The following is a 23,716-nucleotide window of genomic DNA, read 5'->3' on the forward strand; positions in this document are numbered from 1 at the left end:
TGTTTATTGCAGCATTGTTCACAGTGGCCAGGACATGGAAACAACCAAAAAGCCCATCAATAGATGACTGGATAAAGAAGATGTGGCACATATACACTATGGAATACTACTCAGCCATAAGAAATGATGACATCGGAACATTTACAGCAAAATGGTGGGATCTTGATAACATGATACGAAGCGAAATAAGTAAATCAGAAAAAAACAGCAACTGTATTATTCCATACGTAGGTGGGACATAATAGTGAAACTAAGAGACATTGATAAGAGTGTGGTGGTTACGGGGGGGAGGGGGGAATGGGAGAGGGATAGGGGGTGGGAGGGGCACAAAGAAAACAAGATGGAAGGTGACAGAGGACAATCTGACTTTGGGTGGTGGGTATCTTTCAATATATGTATCCTGATTTATTGATGTCACCCCATTAAAAAAATAAAATTATATATAAAATAAAAAAAAAAAAATAAGCCATGATAACAAAAATAATGAAGGGAATTTCCTCACAACCCACCTCTTTTTTTTTTTTTTAAACCAACTTGACTTTTCTGCATTATTTCTGGAAAAAAATAAAAACATCAGTCTCTTACACAACAAATGTTTCATACACTATGTTCTTTACACATCAACATGTACCAGAATGCTTCAGTTCCATCCCCTGAACATGACTCACTGTGGGCTTCCTCCTCAGTGACATTGGTGACATTGGTGATGTACCTGAAATCTATGCAGAATAGCAGCGTCCTGGGGTCCTGGCAGTGGGACAGGAGGGCAAAAGGCTTGAAGCAATTCACAAGTGGATTGTGTTTCTAAGAATCTGCTTACACTGACACATAGGGATTATCCTTTTCAGGAAAAGACATTGTTTGATTCTCTCATCCCTTGGTGTAGAGTCCTTCAGGGGTCATCGCCACCTCCTGATGTAATCCTTAGTCCCTTGTGCTCCAACTGACCCTCACTCCCTCCCTGCCTCTCCTTTCCCTCAAAACCTAAGCTCCCTATTCCAGGCTTCTGAAAAGAGGGCAGGGCATGAGGCAATCACTCAGCACCCGTTAAATGGATAGAAGCGTGTATGATGTCACTTTACATGTCACTGCTCCCCACTTCAGGGCTGAGCATGATATTGGAGCAGCTTAGAGGGAGAAGAAAGAGGGCTGGTCTCAGAGCCAGGCCACTCAGGGTCCGCTCTGTGTGCACTATTAGCAGCATGACCTTGGGCAATTTCCTCTGCTGTCAAATAGGGACAATTCACTCCCCTGACCGGAACAGATTAAATGTGAGAGTGCCCAGGGAGCTGAGTACCTGGATCATCACTGGCTGTCCTCTCCTCTTCTCCATACCCTTCCCTTCTGCAGGCTCAGGGCTTGGGCTGCACCAGGAGGCAGAGAGTCAGCTAGCCCTCTGGCTGAGACCTCCCTCAGTCCCAATTAACAGTCACATGGGAAGCACTCAGGTTTTCTGTGACCGATATTACTCCATTATAACTGTTAAAAATCATAAAAGCTCTTTCAGTGCTGAGATTCTGCTTCTTTTAAGAGTACTGGATGCCCTGACAAGGTAACTCAGTTGGTTAAGAGCAGCGTCCCAATATTCCTAGGTTGTGGGTTCAATCCCTGGTCTGGGCACATGCAAAAAATTAATCAATGAGGCCCTGGCCGGTTGGCTCAGCGGTAGAGCGTCGGCCTGGCGTGTGGGGGACCCAGGTTCGATTCCTGGCCAGGGCACATAGGAGAAGCGCCCATTTGCTTCTCCACTCCTCCCCCCTCCTTCTTCTCTGTCTCTCTCTTCCCCTCCCGCAGCCAAGGCTCCATTGGAGCAAAGATGGCCTGGGCGCTGGGGATGGCTCCTTGGCCTCTGCCCCAGGCGCTAGAGTGGCTCTGGTCTTGGCAGAGTGACGCCCTGGAGGGGCAGAGCATCGCCCCCTGGTGGGCAGAGTGTCGCCCTGGTGGGCGTGCCGGGTGGATCCCGGTCGGGCGCATGCGGGAGTCTGTCTGACTGTCTCTCCCCGTTTCCAGCTTCAGAAAAATACACACACAAAAAAATTAATCAATGAATGCATAAGTAAGCCAAACAACCAGCCAATGTTTCTCTCTCTCTCCCTTCCTCTCTCCCTAAAATCAATAATAGAAAAAATAGGATGGGCACTGAAACCGGAACAGGCACGTCCACAGCTGGGATCGCAGGCACCTCAGGTCATTCAGTTTTGGGGGCCTCCTCCTGAAACCCTCTGAAAAGCTGACCTTGAGCCAGAGGGGGCTCCAGAGGTCCCTGTGCTTCCCCTTCAGATGGTGCCCTCATGCCACCCATGGCCACGTGGAGAAATGGCGTGATATCTTCCTGTCTTCACTTTCCCCAGAGAAGGGACCAACAATCTTCAAGGCCATGGTGTTCTTTTTCCTCCGTAATTGTAATGCCAAATAAGAAATAGTGCCTTCATTTGTTAACTACGAGAATTTAGGGACCATTCTAGGCATCACCCTGAGGCAGCTGACGCTCAAGAGAGTTGAAGTAATATGCCCAAGGTCACCCAGCCAGGTCTGCCTGATGCTGCAAGTGCTCATCCCTGCTACAGACAGCCAGGTGGAGGAGAAAGGAGAGCGACGTGTGGATGTTTTGAATTCAGTGTTTGGTTCATGCCCAGCTGGAATCATACAGCAGAGACACAATAATCTCATCTGTCACTTTCTTTCAAAGTCAAAGTGACCGAATAACATCTTAATAATATCTTGCTCTTTAGGGTTTGTAAAGCACTTTTCTCATTTGGTCTTTGAACTAATTCTATCAGGTACCCAGAGAAGTCATGATAATCCCTTTTTTCATCATTAGAAATGGAGGCTCCGAGAGTTTGCATTATATGTGAAAGCTCCACGTTGGGGGGCTGGCAGGTGGTGACCTAACTCAGTGCTTCCCACAGGGCCACCCTGCTTGTAGGGGACACAACTGTTACTTAAATATCAGATGTTACTGGTTTAATGTTTTATCATCACTAGTGATCCCTGGACAATCCTGAGTATATTTACTGATTATTGAAAGGCAAATAATCCATGAAATCCATTTCATGTACAGAAACAATAATAATGTGAAAGAATTTACTTACCATGTCAACAAGTAACTTCCACAGAGGCTTGAAGAAAAAAAGAAAAGATGTATAAAACATGTGTGTCAAGTATGAACGTAAATGCAAAGTCCCGCTAACAAACCCCTGCTCACCGGCCCACTGGTCTCAAATGTTGCCTCCTAACATTTGCTGCCCCCACTTTTCTCAGCCCTTTCTAACCTGCTGTGACAATCTCTTATCTACGGCCAACATCTCTAAGGGAGAAAAAAATCCAACAGCTGCCTCTGTTGCCTGCAAGGCCTGTGAAGTATTTGCCTTTCAGGCTGCTCACAGAGGAGTGTTGATTCCTCTGCACACACTGTGCTGTTCCACAGACATGCTGCTGGGCCGTTGCCTTTCCCTCCTGCTTGGCCCACAGGTCCCACACAGCACTGAGAATAGCCGCTGTAGCCCGATGCACAACACCTTTCTCAGGACAGATCTGGTTAGAAAGTAAAACACATAAGCGCATCTTAGAAATAAAAGAGATATTTAGGTTTCTTAGCCAGGGTCACATTTCAAGAATTAAAAGGCAGCCATGGATATTCACTTAAAATGCTAAGGATTTTTTTCTTTTTTTAATTTTTTTTTAAATTTTTTTTTTTTTTTTTTTTTTTTTACAGAGACAGAGAGAGAGAGTCAGAGACAGGGACAGACAGACAGGAACGGAGAGAGATGAGAAGCATCAATCATCAGTTTTTCGTTGCGCACTGTGACATTAATTGTTCATTGATTGCTTTCTCATATGTGCCTTGACCGTGGGCCTTCAGCAGACCAAGTAACCCCTTGCTCGAGCCAGCGACCTTGGGTCCAAGCTGGTGAGCTTTTGCTCAAACCAGATGAGCCCGCACTCAAGCTGGTGACCTCCGGATCTCGAACCTGGGTCCTCCGCATCCCAGTCCGACACTCTATCCACTGCGCCACTGCCTGGTCAGGCAGGGTTTGTTTTTTTTTTTTTTTTTTTTTTTTTTTAATAGTGACTAATCTACAGAAGAGTTGTAACAATGGTGCAAAAAACCCTCCTATAGGCCTGACCTGTGGTGGTGTAGTGGATAAAGCGTCGACCTGGAAATGCTGAGGTCGCCGGTTCGAAACCCTGGGCTTGCCTGGTCAAGGCACATATGGGAGTTGATGCTTCCAGCTCCTCCCCCCTTCTCTCTCTCTTTCTCTCTCCTCTCTAAAAATGAATAAATTAAAAAAAAAACTTTAAAAAAAAACAAAAACCCTCCTGTATAAATATATTTCTTCTCTTTCTCTCTGTGTACACACACACACACACACACACATACACACACACACAGGGTGGTTGGCAAAAGTAGGCTTACAGTTGTTCATATGTTCAAAATAATACAATAATGCAAGAATTTAACTCATTTTAACTCTACGTTTTGCATATTCACAACTGTAAACCTACTTTGCCTGACCCTGTACATATATATTTTATAAATATATATTTTATTTATCTGTATATGTACACAGATTATTTGTATATTTATACAGATAAATAAAATATAATATAATGAAAAATTTTTTATAGAAGTATTTGAGACCAAGTTGCAGATATCACGCTCCTTTAATCCTAAACATTTCAGTGTGTAGTTCCTAAAAACAGGGATATTTCTGTTACATAACCAGGGCACAACAATCAAATTCAGGGACTAGAACACTGATAGAATTCTATTACCTAAAAGGCAGCTCATAATCAAAGCTTATCAATTGTCCCAATAATGTACTTTATTTTATTCACATATTGCTTTTAGCTGTCATGTCTCTTTAGTCTGTTTGTATCCAGAACAATTTTTTCTTTTTATTTAAAAAATGCTATTGACATTGTTACAGTGTACAGGCCAGTTGATGTGTACAGTGTACCTCCATCTGAGTTCATCTGGAGTTCCTTCATGAGTAGATTCAGTCTGTACATTTTGGGCATAAATTCTACATAAGTGATGTTGCCATTTGTTTTTCTGTTAGGTCTTTTAACCTTTAGTGCCTGGATAAGTTAGTGCTCCTTAAACTGTTGCACTATGAAGCTGCCATGTTTCCTATCTAAGTAAGGAGATTAATATTACCCTCAAAGTTTTAGCACTGAAATGTTCTTGCTTCAGACAATTATAGTTATCATGGTTATAATATGGTGATTGTCTAATGTTATCATTCTTTAAAAATATTTTTTTAAAGATTTTTATTTATTCATTTTATAGAGAGGAGAGAGGGAGAGAAGAGAGAAGAGGGGAGGAGCAGGAAGCATCAACTCCCATATGTACCTTGACCAGGTAAGCCCAGGGTTTTGAACTGGTGACCTCAGTGTTCTAGGTCAATGCTTTATCCACGGCACCACCACAGGTCAGGCCTCCTTTTTTTTTTTTTTTTTTTTAGATTTTATTTATTCATTATAGAGAAGAGAGAGAGAGAGAGAGAAAGAGAGAGAGAGAGAAGGGGGGAGGAGCAGGAAGCATCAACTCCCATATGTGCCCTGGCCAGGCAAGCCCAGGGTTTTGAACCAGCAACTTCAGGCCTCCTTCTTTTTATACCAGTTTGTATTCTATTGTAATGACAAGCTTTCCCTAGTTGTTTGTTTACTATCTTAATGGATTCATGGACTCCAATGTTATTCAATGTATTACAAGCCATTGCTACCATATTTATTCTGATGCTCGAATTGTCCCAGATTTGGCCACTGGGAGCTTCTTCAAGAGGAAGCCTTTAAAATCAAGCTTAACTTTGCAGAATTTGCAAATGAAATCTGAAGCAGTGTGAAAGGGTATTCTATTGTACCTTTCTCCTCTATTCATGGACAGAGACAGAGCCCGCGTTAGGAGGCAAGGGCAAGTACCTGGTTACAGGACCGATCTTAATGTGACAGAATCCTTTCTCTGGGAAGTTCACTTCTTTTCATGACTTGAACTTAAGGTTCAAATAGATCTATACACACAAAAGGTGCTCTGGTCTCTGTGTTCGCTTGCATTTCTGTCCTGAACCCAATACTACTTACATTATCTCTCCCCCAGAAAGGTTGTCCATTCCATGCTTAATCCAGGGTCTAGACCACTTCTTCCCATTCAGGGAGTGGGCAGGAAGCCAAGAAGGGCAGAGACAGTTATCAGAATACAAATTCCAGATTCAAGTCTTACAGAAAGGAATCAGTTACCTTAAAACACTGATTGTCTAAATGGTTCAAGTCCTAATTTATCTAACTAAAATATTTTACTTTAAAATTGGAAACCTGTCTCTATTTTCACATTTTTCACAATCAAAGAACATCTTAGACCTTAATAGCATTATTTATGGAAGCATTTTACATAATAGACCCCTTACCCATCTGAGCTGCCCATCACTCGTGAGCTGCCTGTAGAAGCCTCTGAAGTCACCAACAATCTCCACAAGGTCCTTATTAAGCACATGGTGGGCTAGGGCATTCACAGCACAGGTGACTGTAAAAGAGGATTTAATTCCGCAGTGGATCAAATGTCGACCTGGAATGCTGAGGTTGCCAGTTCAAAACCCTGGGCTTGCTGGTCAAGGCACATATGGGGGTTGATGCTTCCTGCTCCTCCCCTCCTTCTCTCTCTCTAGCTCTCTCTCTCTCTCTCTTTCTCTCTTCTCTAAAATGAATAAATAAATAAAAATAATTTAAAAGAGGATTTAATTCGTGTGTATGTTTTGGTATGAGGTCAACAAATTAAGACATGCAACTACCTCAAACAAACTAATGTTAGCTTTTTATGAAAATAATTTTAAATATAAAAGGTATATGTTTTTATAAATTGCCCCACATATGGTTTCTGTGGTTATCATAGTGATATCACACAGGTAGAACAGCTGTTAATTTGTGTACTGAAGTTAATTTCTGAGTCAAGAAAACACATTTTGATTGGTTGTCATGTGGAAAACAGACTTTACATGTAAACATTTAAATCATGTTCCCAAAATATTTTCTTGTTCACTTTGTGAAGTGTCCCGACAGCCAGCTCCAAAACCAAACTTTGCTAGTTCATTGTTCCAAAGGAATAAGACTAACTTACAGAATTTTAAAAAAATTCCTTTTCATTATTGTCAAGTATAGAAAATATCTTGAATTCACAAGATAACATAGTATTAAAGGTGAAATAAAATAAATTTGCAATTAGCTTACATGCAAAATGTTAAAGTACATGAAAACATGCCTTTCCAGGTGGTAGTACAGTGGATAGAGCACTGGCCAGGGATGCTGAGAAAACCCTGATGTTGCCAGCTTGAGCACAGGCTCATCTGGCTTGAGCGCAGGCTCACCAGTTTGAGTGCGAGGTCACAGGCTTGAGCGTGGGATCATAGACATAACCCCATGGTCACTGGCTTGAGTCCAAAGGTCTCTGGCTTGCAGCCCAAGGTCACTGGCTTGAGTCCAAGGGTGGTGACTTGAGCAAGGGGTCACTCGCTCTGCTGGAGCTCCACAATCAAGGCACATGTGAGAAAGCAATCAATGAACAACTAAGGTGCCGCAACTATGAGCTGATGCTTCTCATCTCTCTCCCTTCCTGTCTGTCTGTCCCTGACTCTCTCTCTCACTAAAAATAAAATAATAATAATAAAGAAAGTACATGAAAACACTAGTCATAAACATTAAGTTATTTACTGTTGAGTTACTTATAATACACATTTTCTGTGAATAATTGGAAGGTTAAACTTAATTTGAGTCAGCATTACCATCAATTATTTATTTTTGATGTTTTTTATTTAAAAAGGCTTTATTTTGTTATTACAGATGAAAAATAAGTAACAAATTGAAGGGAAATTGGTATTCTGTCCATCCTTTGCTCAGTCTATAAAATACTTGGTCTATGTATAAATGGCCAAAATAATCAAATCATCAACATATCCCCAAAACAATTAACTTATTAGAAAAAAATCTGATAAATTTGTTGTTTGGTGTTGCCATTACTTCAATATTAAAGTTGTCAGGTCACTTAATAGGATGGCTGTTTTTTTTGTTGTTGTTGTTTTTCGTGTGTGTGTGTGTGTGTGTGTGTGTGTGTGTTTATTAAGTGAGAGGCAGGGAGGCAGAGAGACAGACATGTGTCCTAACAGGGATCCACCTGGCAAGCCTACTAGGGAGCAGTGCTCTGTCCATCTAGGGCTGTTGCTCTGTTGTTCAGCAACCAAGCTATTTTAGCGCTTGAAGTGAGGCCATGGTGCCATTCTCAGCACCTGGGGCCAACTTGCTTGGATGAGCCATGGCTGTGGGAGGGGTGGGGAAGAGAGGGAAGGGAGAGGGGTGGAAAATCAGATGGTTGCTTCTCCTGTGTACCCTGACCGGGAATGAACCCAGGACTTCCACACACCAGGCTGCTGCTTTAACGCTGAGCCAACTGGCCAGAGCCTAGGATAGCTGCTGAGGTGCAGTTTTACTATATCAATCATATCCTAGGAGAAAGACCTTTGAAAGAATCTGAAACATGCTCTTAAAACACGCCTGGCCTCTGAGTGAAACAGATCTCAGATGATAATGTACTTGCTCTCTTATGGAGCATTTAAGGCTGAACCAACCATCCTGTGTTCTCTAGGGCTTTTGTTAATGAGATACAGAATCATTATAGCTCAGATATTCACACCCTAGAGTTGTGAGAAGACAGAATCCTCCTCAGTCCTTGATGGCTGGATTAAAGCCATCTGAAGAGTAAGTCAGCAACTCAGAGAGCGGTGTATAATTATCAACATCAAACCTTCATCTCACTGATGAAATGGTTGCTTGAAATCAGTGAATGAAGCATACCTCTGGTTTGTGTTACAAGGGCAAGTGCAGTTATCTAAAGTTAAGGATGGTCTCATCTTTTACAGCTCTGAGAGATGCACAAGCAACACTAACATGTTCATCTATAGCAGCGACTCCCAACTTCTTTCATCTCAGGGCATACATAAACTAATAACTAAAATTCTGCAGCACACCAAAATTCTTTTTTTTTTTTTGCTGCTCTGACAGTAATTTTGACTCATTCACACAAGATGGTTATTGTGTTGGCTGTTGTCATTTCTTTATTTGACAATCTAAAGTAAACGATGTGAGTGCCCCTGACTAAATAGTCAGATACTGCATGTTTTATTTTTTAAATTCTTGTGGCACACCAGTTGAAAATCCCTACTCTATAGTACATGGATTTTCCTTGCTCAAACTGTGGCCAGTGCCAGAAGTTAAATAAGTTTGGTGCATTCGATAGAAATGCTGATTGTGGTGGTCTGATTTTAGTGTGGAGAAAAAGTCTACTTCAGCTTTGAATGTTGGATGCCATAGCTGGAAAATTCATCTGGAAAAAAACTGGCCCTTGAAGGCAGCTTTTTGCTGACTAAATCCAAGCATTCTTTCCTGTACTCCATCCACCCAGGGCTCAATTCTGGGACCCTCTGCCATGAGAAGGACAAGTTAGTAAGGCCTGGGGATAACCATGGGTGCCTGAGCCTGAGAGCTGGTGTGAGCCCTTCAGGCTGTCTTTGGTCTCTTTAAACATTCTTTCTCTTTTTCTTTTCCTACCTTAAAAACAACAACTACAATATATTGTCTATTTTATACATTAAGAAAACAACTACAACTCCCCTGCCCCCCTGCCCTCATAAGCACTCTCTTCATGGTAATGAGGAAAGACTGTTTTTTTTTTTCTTTCTTTCTTTCTTTCTTTCTTTCTTTCTTTCTTTCTTTCTTTCTTTCTTTCTTTCTTTCTTTCTCTTTCTTTCTCTCTCTCTCTCTTTCCTTCTCTTTCTTTCTCTCCTCCCTTCCTTCCTTCCTTCCTTCCTTCCCTCCCTCCCTCCCTCCCCTCTCTCTCTCTTTCCTTCCTTCCTTCCTTTCTCCCTCCCTCCCTTCCTTTCCTTTCTTTCTTTCTTTCTTTCTTTCTTTCTTTCTTTCTTTCTTTCTTTCTTTCTTTCTTTCTTTCTTTCTTTCTTTCTTTCTTTCTTTCTTTCTTTCTTTCTTTCCTTCCTTCCTTCTTTCTTCCTTCCTCTTTCCTTCCTTCTTTCCTTCCTTCCTTCCTTCCTTCCTTCCTTCCTTCCTTTCTTTTCTTTCTTTCCTTCTTTCCTTCCTCCCTCCCTCCCTCCCCTTCCCTTCCCTTCCCTTCCCTTCCCTTCCCTCCCTTTCTTTCTTTCTTTTTTTCTTTTTTTGGATCATAAAAGAGTGATTAGGTAAGTAATCTGATAAAGGCTGCAGGAAAACAGTGATGAGCTAATGGGATTTTTTTTTTTCTTTAATGCGAACACTCTGTAACACATTCACTGAGACCGCAGTGAGTCACCTGATATATGTAGCAAGGTTAAAGTTAAAATGGATTCTGTTATATTGTGGTCTGAAAAAGGCAGAAACCAATAACATCACCACAAAAGAGCTACTTATTGAAGTCATAAAGAGATGGAAATTAATTTACCACACCTGAGATGCCTGTCAGGACAGGGGTTAACAGAGAGTAGGTACAATAGCCAGTAACATATTTCGTAACTTTGCTCAGTTTTATGCAACTTTTCTGGGTTGCCCTGTATGGCTGTGGTATGGAAAAAGCAGCTTCATAAAGTGCTCAACTCAGACCAGAGACAAGTAAAATCACAGGAGAGGCTGAAACACAGCTCGCAAACCTATCATGGTCAACAGTCAGTGCCTTGGGGAAAATATTAACTATAAACCATTGACTTAATGAAGAAGGGGACAGGGAATCAATGTTGAATCTCCTTCTACTGGGCAAATTCCTGTCTCCCATCAAGGTTCATCTCAAAGCTTCACCTACCCTCTGAAGCCATTCCTGATCCTCCTGCACAATCAATTCACTTGTACCCACTTTTAAAAAATAGTTCTTCTCACATTGCACTATTATGTTCTTTATGTGTGTCACCTTGAGAAGTCTGGGCATTCCTTGTCCTTACCTGCATAACTGTCTCCTTTCTCTTTTTAAGATTATTATTTCTGGTGCCTGGCAAAGTGCACAGGAATGCTCAAGAGAAGTTTGTAGAAGGCCTGGCTGAGGGCATGACAGAATGCTAGCTTTGTGGAGAGCTGGGACAGCGGCCACCTTGGTGGTACCCCCTGGATGTTCAAGAAAGTTCCTCTTCGCTTTTACACAAACTCTATCTCTTCTATTACCTGCTCAGCAATATTAAAACCTTTCAGTGGGGCAAGACTGATTCTGCAACTAAGAGACCGCTGACAGTGCAAATAAAAATCCAGGGGAGAATCACAACCAAATATAGATAATCGGTGTCCTCCCTTCCCGAACCCTGACTCTTGAACCTATCATAATTTGGCTTCAGCCCCAATGATCCATTGAAATTGATCTTGCAAAGATAATTTTTTTGTACTTCTTGAATTTTGTATCCTGTGCATGAATTATGCATTGGGAGAAAAACCCCAAATAACCTGTATTTAAATGTTCCGGACAGAAAGTGATTTGGGCAGTCAGGGGGTTCAGTGTGACTAGCTGAACAACTGTCTGGACTTCAATTTCCTTATCTCTGAAAAACGAGGGGCTGAAGACCACCACTGAGCTCCCGACAGGCTCTGAGAGAAGAACGACAGACTCATGGCTCACCATGCATCCTACACGATCTGCTCTTTCCAGGTGAGAGCTCAGAAACTGGGCTGGCCCAAAGACCTTTTTTTCTGCATGACGAACAACGGACTTGAAAGCAACTCAGTGTGTAGTATTTTGAAAAGTTGGTAGCCTCACTGTGCACATCACAATAAGCCCTGCTATGTGAGGGCACATCGGCCCTCTCATGTTCCTCAGTCACTCACCTAGTTGAGGGCCTCACGCTCTGCAGAGAAACTGAGATTCAAGGATTTTCTCTCCACCTATCCATGACTACAAGGGGAGGGGCCAAATTCTGCCATTCTTTAGTTTCTCCCAATGAAATAAAGAAAGCATGAAAGATTGTTTTCACTCATGTTGAGCAGTAAATACAGAGAAAAATAAGGTGAGAACTGGAATCTAAGTAAAATTTTAGCATTCTAGAACCTTAAGAGAATGTTCAATTCGCCAACTTCAGTGCCTTTTCCCAGCGTGACAGTGATTCCATACCCCTTGAGTCCATCTTCTGCATCAGTCTCTAAGACGACATAGGCAGCTGAGTAGTCAGGGCCTGTGTGCAGCTGAGTAGTCAGGGCCTGTGTGCAGCTGAGTAGTCAGGGTCTGTGTGCAGCTGAGTAGTCAGGGTCTGTGTGCAGCTGAGTAGTCAGGGCCTGTGTGCAGCTGAGTAGTCAGGGTCTGTGTGCAGCTGAGTAGTCAGGGTCTGTGTGCAGCTGAGTAGTCAGGGCCTGTGTGCAGCTGAGTAGTCAGGGTCTGTGTGCAGCTGAGTAGTCAGGGCCTGTGTGCAGCTGAGTAGTCAGGGTCTGTGTGCTGCCAAGAAAACGCCCCACCCCCACCCCACAACAACACATAAGAAATCTGACACCTGACGACGACATCACTGAGAATAGAAGAACCATACACTTGAGCATGTTTTCTATCAAAACAGAATCAGGAGATGACGCCAAAGTAATGGCAGCGTGAGATACCACGATCTCTCCCCTTGAAATTTCAACAAATTAAATAGCTATCACCCCAGCTGGGCTGGCAGGCTTGTCTGAGAGAATCAGTGCAGTGAATGGACTAAAAGGTGGGAAGGATTGAGAAGTGAGGTGGGAGATTAAAAACACCTGTGGTGGGCTCTGGAGGGGTGAGAAACCTGGACTGTCTGGGTTTTTGTCCACCAGGGTTCCAGAGAGAGGAGAAACCCAGAGTGACTGGGTCTCCTTCTGCCAGGAGGAAAGGAGAGATTGGGGGGAATTTGGTGTGATACTGAACCAAAGCAGCGGCAGAACTAGGGGTCACTGCCAGTGTTCCCATGGTCTGCTGGCAGGCTGCACTTGGACAAAAAATACAACGTGTGGCCCCCAGTCTCCCAAATGCCACCTCCCTCCCTTTGTGGGTATGGAGAGTGGCAGAGACATACCCCACAGCTAGCTCTACAGGACCACTCTTTCCCTTGAGGAACAGAGATGCTCAGTGTCTGGTCCCTGGTCTACTGGGTCACAGGGAGGAGCACCCAGAGGCCTGAGCTCACCATGGCTAACACCATAAAGCCCTCACAACAAGCCCCAACTCATCATTGCGACTGCAGCCCCACCTCCGTCTCACAAGAGCCACTTCTAGCAGAGATTAGCCTGGGAATTCCACAGAGCTAAAATTTCTATCCAGAGCCACTTACTGGAAAAAAATAGAAAAGCCACTTTTTGCTTAGAAGTTTTTTTGGGGGGGATTTTCCTTTTCTTCTAATTTTTTCTAGTTTTTCTTTGTTGTTTTGTTTTTGTTCTTTATTTTGTGTTTTTTTTCTTTTATTTATTTATTATTATTATTTTTTTGTATTTTTCTGAAGCTGGAAACGGGGAGAGACAGTCAGACTCCCGCATGCGCCCGACCGGGATCCACCCGGCACGCCCACCAGGGGCAACGCTCTGCCCACCAGGGGGTGCCGCTCTGCCGCGACCAGAGCCACTCCAGCGCCTGGGGCAGAGGCCAAGGAGCCATCCCCAGCGCCCGGGCCATCTTTGCTCCAATGGAGCCTTGGCTGCGGGAGGGGAAGAGAGAGACAGAGAGGAAGGAGGGGGGGGTGAAGAAGCAAATGGGCGCCTCTCCTATGTGCCCTGGCCAGGAATCGAACCCGGGTCCCCCTCATGCCAGGCCGACGCTCTACTGCTGAGCCAACCGGCCAGGGCCTTTTTTTCTTTTATTATATTTATACTTTAATTTTCTTTTCAGTTTTATCTTTTTAATTAATTAATTTTTCTTTTTCTTTTTTTTTGCTTGATTTCTTAACAATACTATTATCAAATGCCCTCAAGGCAGAAAAAGGACCGAATACTGTGGATACCCAAGAAAGTGACGCACTCAGAAAGAAAATGAAATATCTCCAGAAAGCAATTCAATAACATGGAAACCTTGGAGTTATGCAACAGAGAATTCAAAATTGAAGTTCTGAAAATACTCAACAAGGTGCAAAAAAACACTGATAGGCAACTTAATGAGCTCAGAAAACAAAACAAGTACCTCACCAAGGAGACTGAAACTTTAAAAACAGAAATGAAGAACTCAATACATGAATAGAAAAAAGAGCTAGCAACTTTAGCTAATAGAACAGGCCAGATAGAGGCCAGAATCAGTGACATCAAAGACAGGGAACCAGGCCCTGGCCGGTTGGCTCAGCGGTAGAGCGTCAGCCTAGCGTGCGGAGGACCCGGGTTCGATTCCCGGCCAGGGCACACAGGAGAAGCACCCATTTGCTTCTCCACCCCCCCCTCCTTCCTCTCTGTCTCTCTCTTCCCCTCCCGCAGCCAAGGCTCCATTGGAGCAAAGATGGCCCGGGTGCTGGGGATGGCTCTGTGGCCTCTGCCTCAGGCGCTAGAGTGGCTCTGGTCGCAACATGGCGACGCCCAGGATGGGCAGAGCATCGCCCCCTGGTGGGCAGAGCATCGCCCCATGGTGGGCGTGCCGGGTGGATCCTGGTCGGGCACATGTGGGAGTCTGTCTGACTGTCTCTCCCTGTTTCCAGCTTTAGAAAAATGCAAAAAAAAAAAAAAAAAAAGACAGGGAACCAGAGATGATACAGAAGAAAGAAGAGAGAGACTCAAGAATTTTTTTAAAATGAGAGAGCTCTGGGAGAATTGTCTGATTCCATCAGCAGCTCACTCTGCTGCTAAGTGCTGAGTCCAGCAGACCACGAAGGCACAGGAAGCAAGCACGCGTGTTATGGCAGCACCACCAAGAACTGCAGAGCAGCACATTCTATCTACTAAGAAGGTACTTGAGAATAAGCGTATGCGCGCGCGCGCACACACACACATACACACACACACACACACACACCCATATCTCCAGGAGATAAGTACTTAAGGATTTATGAACTTGCAATATGGGTCAGATAATCCTTCCTGACCTAGAAGTCACAGACCACTCAGAAGCAGAGAAACTCCATTCTACAGTAAAGCAGGCCACTTTAACACTTCACAACTTCAAAGTAGAAGAAAGCCTAGGTCAGAGCCTATTCTGCTTTGGTTTGCTAATATGTAAATACTAGTTAGAGCCAACACTTAATGATGACTTTCTCTGTGCCAGGCTCTCCACAGGCATCTCATTTACATGTATGAAGTGGATATCATTATACAGATGAGAAAAACCTAGGCTGGGAGAGACTGAGATGGTATATCTCAGAGCAGTGGTTGGGAACCTTTTTGGCTGAGCAAGCCATGAACGCCACATATTTTAAAATGTAATTCCATTCTCATTGAGAGCCATACAATGACCCGTGTATGTTACACATTATCCAATAAAAGTTTGGTGTTGTCCCGGAGGACAGCTGTGATTGGCTCCAGCCACCCGCAACCATGAACATGAGCGGTAGGAAATGAATGGATTGTAATACATGAGAATGTTTTATATTTTTTATTTTATTATTATTATTTTTTTATTTTTTACAGAGATAGTGAGTCAGAGAGAGGGATAGACAGGGACAGACAGACAGGAATGGAGAGAGATGAGAAGCATCAATCATTAGTTTTTCATTGCGCGTTGCAACACCTTAGTTGTTCATTGATTGCTTTCTCATATGTGCCTTGACCGCAGGCCTTCAGCAGACTGAGTAACCCCTTGTTGGAGCCAGTGACCTTGGGTTCAAGCTGGTGGGCTTTTGCTCAACCCAGATAAGCCTGCGCTCAAGCTGGCGACCTCGGGGTCTCGAACCTGGGTCCTCTGCATCCCGGTCCGACGCTCTATCCACTGAGTCACTGCCTGGTCAGGCTGTTTTATATTTTTAATGTTATTATTATTTTTATTAAAGATTTGTCTGCAAGCCAGATGCAGCCATCAAAAGAGCCACATCTGCCTCCTGAGCCATAGGTTCCTGACCCCTACCTCAGAGGGTCAGGTGCTTAGATTTTACAAGCCAGTAAAATTTCACTTATTTGGTGATCCACCAAAGATTAACAACTGAGGTGGGTTTTTTTAAAGTCATTTACCATAATATTGATAGATATGTGAATTCCAAACTGCCCTCTTGATGTTCCGCTTACCTGTCAGACCTCACCCTTACTGGACTATCGCCCCTGAGGCAGAGGAATTCCAAGAAGCTGGCAAGGCCCCCAAGGAGGAGCATTCCGGACATACCGGGACTTTTGATTCAACACCCACTTGCTCGGTACTCTCCTTTTACCCTATAAATTCGTCCCCCTAGCTTGTACTGAGGCTCTTCTCCCTGGGAGAAGTGCCTGGCAGGGTTCCTTTCTTCCTTTCAATAAAGCCTGTTACTCTGGTCTTTCAGACTCCCATGGATTCCAACATTTGGTGCAGAAACCCGGGACAGGGTACTAACTGCCTGGACGATCCCTCTTTGCCGTCCAAACTTACAACCAGGGAAGCAATGGGCAGCAGCAGCTCGTCCTGGGCTTACTTCCTGATTCTGTTTGGACGTGTAATTGTAGGTTGATTGGCTGAAAGTCTAACCCTGTCCTAAATCCCTGCCGGATCAGAAAGGTAAGGAGTTTCTCCTTTCCCCTTTCCTGGTTGGCCTCCAAATTTCTCTCCAAAACACCCCTTCCTGGTTGGAGTTTTGACTTTGGACCCCATATCTACGAGTGGTCTGCCTCTACTCCTTTATGGACTTCTACAAAAGTCTAGGCGCACCTACCCAGGCCCCTCTCCTACGTACCAAGATCTTGGCCTTGGGGTGACGACCTCTTGTCTGAGACTCTCTTTCTACGGAGATTTTCTCCTCTCAGAACTGTGACTGAAGGCGGGGACGCCCCTTCTCTCACCAGTCTCCTCTACTGTGGGCTCCTCTCAGTCCAAACAGTCCAGCCAGGCTCCCCTCGGAACATGGGCTCCTCCCAATCCAGGCCTCAGAGACTACTCCTCTACACCTTCGGCACTCACCTTACTCTCTGAGGTTCACAGTTTGGGAGGTTTCTACTCCAGGCGGCTAGCTTCTACAGGCTTCCTCAAAAGTCTAGATGCCTAGCTAGGTTGCTTTCTACTACCATTACAATATCCTAAGAGATCTTGACAATTTCTGCCACCAGATGAGGAGGGCATCAGAACTTCCTTATGTGCAGGCTTCCTTTTACTTTTGCTCCTGTCCTTAATTTCTGTGCCGCTTGTTCTACATGCAGGCCGTTTTTGGCCAGAGAAACCTCACCTAAAACCTCTGCTTCTAATCTTTCCTTCTCCACGGACCCCCAACTCTCTCCTTCTCCTGCCTGACCCCCAGGGGCGCCCCTCTCTCGGGACCCCTCTCTGGTCCCTCTGCAGATCTCTTTCGCTTGAGTCTCTTCTCTCCAAGAGCCCCCTCCCCTCTCTTCGCTAAATCCTGTTTCTCATTCACCTGCAAATACCATTTTATCTTTTCTCCTCCCCTGCTGGCCAGGGGCCCCTCCCTTCTCCACTGTGTTCTTAAACCCCTCCTTCCTCCTTACAGACTGGCAGCTCTGTCTCTTTTTCTTCTTCCTCATCCTTCCCCCTCCTCAGAGACTGACTCTGCCTTCCACTACCCCTCGTCCTCTTCCCTCTCCTCAGAGCTCCAAATCTTTTTGACTCCTCTGACCACATGGTGCCACCACCTTCTCCTCCTGCAGATTCTGACCCTCCTTCTTTTCCATCCAGCTGCTCACACTGTCCATCTGTCTGCTTTCTCTCTTCCTCCCCTCTATGCTGACAACTCCCTGCCATCTCGAAAAGCTTAAAAAAGCAGAATTGTCTATTGAGCTATGTGAGTGAACAATCTGTTTTGTCTCTTTGTCAGAAAATATCTCTAGTATAATTTTAATTGAAACAAGCAAAGCATGCTCATTTAAATTCTTTAATTCATAATTTATACATGAAGTCTTTGTTTAATGTGTAACTGTGTCTGTTTCTAAGGCCTTAAACCAATAATTACCTACCTCTTAAACCAGGCTTACTCATCCCCACGACTCTCCCTGCAATACCCCCATCCTTCCTGTTTGAAAATCTTCAGGGGCTTATCGCCTCATACAAGCCTTACACCTAATCAATGAGGCAATAATTCCCCTCCATCCAGTAGTCACTAATCTCTACAAGTTACTGTCACACATTCCCTCAGACACCACTCACTTCACAATCCTAAACCTCAAGAAAGCCTTCTTTACCATTCCTCTACACCCTTTTACTTTCTGTTTGCCTTTACCCGGACACTAATGCAGCCCAGCAACTTACATGGACTGTCTTACCCCAGGGGATCAAAAACAGCCCACACCTGTTTCAGCAGGCTCAGGATTTAGCAGCATGCAATCTCAAAACTAGTACTCTCTTACATTATGTAGATAACCTACTCCTCTGCAGCCCCTCCCTGCCTGCCTCAAGGAGACACACCACCACCCTTTTTAACTTCCTTGCTGTAAAGGGATATCGTGTCTTTTCTGCTAAGGCTCAACTTCACTCTCAGTCTGTAGTCTATCTAGGCATCGCCTTAAACCCCACCACCGGAAGTCTCACCCTAGATCTAACTCAGACCCTCCGCAGTCTCCAACCACCTACCACCGCAAATCAAATCCTTTCTTTCCTCAATCTAATAGGCTTCTTTAGACACTGAATTCCCAATTTTGCTCTCTTAGTCAAGCCCCTCAGTAAGATCTTCTGAGTATGGCTTTTAAGGTCTATAATGGCCAAGGAAGTAACAGAAAAGGCAAATAAGGCCCAAAAGAAGTCAGAAATACCAGCTTTTGACATATGTTCTTAAAGGCTCCAGTACCCTAAAGGGCTTCATAGGATTCCATCAGGGCTCTGCTCCAGAGTGGAAAGAAAGGTCATTGAACTGAAGCCTGCTAGGCTTCCCAGCTCCATCAAGGGACACATCATTGCTGTGGAAAGAGGGATACGAGAAGGTAAGCTGCCCCCTTGCTCCATGGAGGGAGGGTTCAGTCTCTTCTAGCCCTGCTCCAGCTACCTGTGACCTGACCTTGCCCAGCATGCTGGGAACTGCCACTGAAGGCCCAAGGACATAGTTCATGAGCCTAAGGTATTTCTTCCAAGTAGCAGATAAGCTCATCTCATTTCTTGTAAACACAAGGGCCATCTATGCCTTGCCTGAATATTTGAGTTTTATTTATCCCTCGAAGATCTCTACTGTGGGTATTGACAGTCTGATTTTGCTGCTTTATTTAATGTATAGTATCTCCTTTTATTCCTCTTATCTCAATGCCCCATGCCTATTGTAGGCTGGGACCTGCTGCTAATTCCAGCTAGAAGCAGTGGTCACTAAGACTTAAACTCTAACTGCAAAGTATAAAAATGTAACCACCCTTTCCCTAAGTACTTGCAGGATTTACAGGTTACTCAGCAAACTGTTCAAAGACTGTCCAAGAGGCGCTTCCAGCATTACATCACCCAAGGACTGACTTTCACGTGGACAGGTCCACACACCGTGATCCTGACAACTCCCACTGCTGCTAAGGGTGACTCTTTCCTCCACCCTGACCATCTGAAGCTCAGAAACAGAGAAACGAAACCGACCCTTTGTTCTTCTATTCTCTATTCACCTCTCAGCCTGCCTCAACCAATCAGGGGCTTTCTACTTGTGTGGGACCAACACCTATATGTCTCCCCCTACTAATTGGACAGAAACCTGTACCCTAGTCTATCTCACCCCAAATATTAACCTAATCCCACCCCATGAGCCTCTTTCAATTCCTAGTACATTACCCATCAATCTAAGGACCAAACGAGCTGTACAGATAATCCCTCTTCTTGTTGCTTTAGAAATCTCTACAAAAATAGGTCTAGGAGTAGAGGGACTGGCTACTTCCCTGTCTTATTCCTACTCATTCTCTCTCTCTTCTCTGAAGCACAGCGAATTTGTAAAAAACAAACCAAGTCATGGAATCAGTGGTTTCGCACAAACTGGGTGTCTTGACTATTGCCTTTAGTTGGTCCACTCACTCTCCTATTTATTTTTCTAACTTTTGAACCCTGCCTCTTATGTTTGTTCACTAGTTTCTTACAGAACCACATGCAGACCTTCACCAATCAGAAAATTGGAAAAATCTACCTAACCCTATGCACCAACCCTGAAACCTGCCCTCGTGAAACAGAAAAATCTGAAATCCTATATCAGCAAACCTCCTAAATCCTATCTTTCAACCCCTACAGGTCCCCTAACCCTAAAGCTCTCCCATATCCCTGAAAAACTAGGAGAATGAATAGTATTCACCTCTTAACGCTTATCAGTCTTTTTACCCTTCACATAGTAAGGGGACAAGATCGCTGGGTCTTCTTGGCTGAAGAAGAGCCTACAAACGGACATGAAACATTTCTTTTAGCTCAAGCTAACTGCTCTCTTCGGGGCTGCCAGGAAAGAATATCTCTAACTTTAACATGGAAGAATTTTCAACCCTGCTATACAACTCTCCTTATCTCTGCATTCCTGATCTCCAAATACTTGCCCCCTTCTTTATCAAGTTCCTACAGGCCCGGATGAGAGAAATCTCTAGGATTACCTACACTCAAATGCTCCTACACTCCTATTCCCCAATACCCCAAGGAGAACTTCACGAGGGAAATATCAAATAGGTAGGGATGACAGCAGGAAGAAGCTGCCCCTTGGCCAAAGAAGTTCCCTCCTGAATGTTCTCCAAACCCCCTTCCTTTTATTTATTATTATTATTATTTTGTATTTTTCTGAAGCTGGAAACGGGGAGAGACAGTCAGACAGACTCCTGCATGCACCCGACAGGGATCCACCCGGCACGCCCACCAGGGGCAACGCTCTGCCCACCAGGGGGCGATGCTCTGCCCCTCCGGGGGGTCGCTCTGCCACGACCAGAGCCATTCTAGCGCCTGGGGCAGAGGCCAAGGAGCCATCCCCAGCGCCCGGGCCATCTTTGCTCCAATGGAGCCTTGGCTGCAGGAGGGGAAGAGAGAGACAGAGAGGAAGGAGGGGGGCGGGTGGAGAAGCAAATGGGCGCTTCTCCTATGTGCCCTGGCTGGGAATCAAACCCGGGTCTCCCGCACGCCAGGCCGACACTCTACCGCTGAGCCAACCGGCCAGGGCGGGCAAACCCCCTTCCTTTTAAACCACACATATTCAGTCCTTCTAAAAACTTACACCAATAAGTTCCCTGTCTCTAAAAATCTCCACATGTCCTCCCATTTGAGAAGAACCAGACCAGCACGTCTCATGAGGCTCATCCAGGAGACCATGTATCACCATGTCACTCTGTCCACTCAGCACTCGCAGCAAGCAATTCACAATTATTACCTCGCAAAATTTTTTAAGACATCGCCTGATTCAGACCTTACAGCATGGAAATTGACCTCCTTAACTGGATGAGAGACTTGGCTTGGCAAGGTTCTTTTCTTGAGTTTTCTCCAGAAGAAGCAATAATTTTCTATGTTTTTCTCCTTTTTCTCCTCGTCACCCCTCACTGTATATTATAAAATTAATAACTGTCTTTCTTTTATATGTAACCACAGAGTTGAGAAATGATAGATATGTGAACATCAAACTGCCGTCTTGATGTTCTGCTTACCTGTCAGACCTCACCCATACTGGACTATCACCCCTGAGGCAGAGGAATTCCAAGAAGCTGGCAAGCCCCTCAAGGAGGAGCATTCCGGACATACTGGGACTTTTGATTCAACACCCACTCGATCGAGACTCTCCTTTTACCCTATAAATTCGTCCCCCTAGCTTGTACTGGTGCTCTTCTCCCTGGGAGAAGTGCCCGGCAGGGTTCCTTTTTTCCTTTCAATAAAGCCTGTTACTCTGGTCTTTTCGGATTCCCATGGATTCCAACAAATACCATATAAGAAAAGACACATAGGTTTTTAAAAGGCAGGAAGAAGTTAATCTCAGAATAAAGGACATTCTTTTAAATGTAAAAACTTGACTTCAATAGTGTTTTTTAAGGAGAGGCCTATTTTTTTTTCTTTTTCTTTTTAATTTTTCTGAAGTTGGAAACAAGGAGGCAGTCAGACAGACTCTGGCATGTGCCTGACCGGGAACCACCTCATATGCCCACCAGGGGCGATGCTTTGCCCATCTGGGGCGTCACTCTGTTGCAACCAGAGCCATTCTAGCACCTAAGGCAGAGGCCACAGAGACATCCTCAGCGCCCAGGCCAACTTTGCTCCAATGGAGCCTTGGCTGCGGGAGGGGAAGAGAGAGACAGAGAGGAAGAAGAGGGGGAGGGATGGAGAAGCAGATAGGCGCTTCTCCTGTGTGCCTTGGCCAGGAATCGAACCCAGGGCTCCTGCACACCAGGCCGACGCTCTACCACTGAGCCAACTGGCCAGGGCGAGAGGCCTATTTTTATCAAATATACTGCTCACAAAAATTAAGGGGGTATATTTTATCACTTCATATGCATTTTGAAATATCCCCTAATTCTTGTGAGCAGTATATTTCAGGTACACAAACAGCATAGGTTAGGTAATGAACATCACTATGCTCTCCACCCACTTAAGAAGCACAACATTATAGTGTGAATTAGAGTCCTCAGGGACCCATTCTCTTCCCTCTGCTCAGGTGACAAGTCACTATTATTGTAACATGAATGTTTTTCACTTCCCAGCGTGGGTTCACACATTCAGACCCATGCAACTTTGTTTTTCTGTGTAGTCATCTCACCAGTGGACCAAGTGAGGCAGTGAGAATTCCGTGGGTGACAGAGCTCAAGGAGAGCCTGCACATATATTTGGGAACCACTGCACTAGACGGTGGGGGCAGGAAGCAGGGGGCCCTCTTGGTAAGCAAAACGCCCCTCAGTGTCAAAGTCTGTGCCTTTCCAGTATTTCTAAAGACTGGTATTTGCATAATTCTTCGCAGTGACAAGTCCTTTCTAACCATATATTTAGCTAGTCATGAGGGCCCCTCTCACTTGACTCAAGAGTTGGAAGGAGCTTCTTTGTCTGGCTTCCCAGCCAGACTGTGACTCTTTCATTTCATAAACGGGCTCAAGCGCCCCAGAGAGGGTAGGGTCTTCTTCAGGTCACACAGCAGCAAGCTGTGGCATAATCAGGATCCCCACCAAAATGCCCAGCACCAAGGACCCCTACAAGTTCTCAGTAAAGAAGCAGCCAGTGTTATATTCTAAGGTTTTATTGGTGGAGCCCTAATAAAACCATTTTGCTTTTGTTGCCTATTCTACCATTTCCAGCAAAATGCAAGTCATAAATGTAAAAGCAGGAAATATTAAACGCCAGCAAGAAATAAAATGAAAATAAGAAAAAATCTAGAGGGGTGGAAAGTTTCTGTATACTTTTACTCTCTGTTCTTGCCTCTCCTTTACGAAACTCTTGCAAAGTTGGGTACTTCCCTGCGACTTGCTGGGCTCCCAGGCCTAAGCGAGCCCTGGGATAGGTAGGGGAGAGGGCACCCAGAGCTTGGGCAGCACTTACCATGGCGTCAGGGCCGTGGCCCCCAAGTGACGTGGCTAAACGCACGTCATGGACCGAGAGCTGGGAGATCCTGCCGCATAACATGTCGCCGCTAGTCCCAGAGTCGCTCCCGTTGCAAACTCGGATAAAGACCCGTGGTTGCAGCGGAAGGCTGCGGAAGGTGGGGCGGAGGCAGAGCCCAGCACAACGGGTGCTGATTGGCTGCGCGGTCTGGGGGCGGGGCAACGCACGTGAACTTCA

General features: G+C 44.8%; 1 protein-coding gene across 1 annotated transcript in view; it reads right to left on the reverse strand.

The window, feature by feature from the left end:
- ENOSF1 (enolase superfamily member 1) overlaps positions 1-23,578 on the reverse strand; it is a 50,669-nt gene extending 27,091 nt beyond the window's left edge. The window contains 7 exon segments of the mRNA XM_066247181.1: positions 510-554; positions 669-747; positions 3,093-3,119; positions 3,448-3,534; positions 6,408-6,523; positions 12,075-12,186; positions 23,477-23,578. Coding sequence (XP_066103278.1) covers positions 510-554; positions 669-747; positions 3,093-3,119; positions 3,448-3,534; positions 6,408-6,523; positions 12,075-12,186; positions 23,477-23,560 — 550 coding nt within the window. The 5' untranslated portion in view covers positions 23,561-23,578.
- Between the last annotated feature and the right edge of the window lie 138 nt (positions 23,579-23,716).

Source organism: Saccopteryx bilineata, chromosome 11 (genome assembly GCF_036850765.1).
Source record: "Saccopteryx bilineata isolate mSacBil1 chromosome 11, mSacBil1_pri_phased_curated, whole genome shotgun sequence".
Taxonomy (NCBI): Eukaryota; Metazoa; Chordata; class Mammalia; order Chiroptera; family Emballonuridae; genus Saccopteryx; species Saccopteryx bilineata.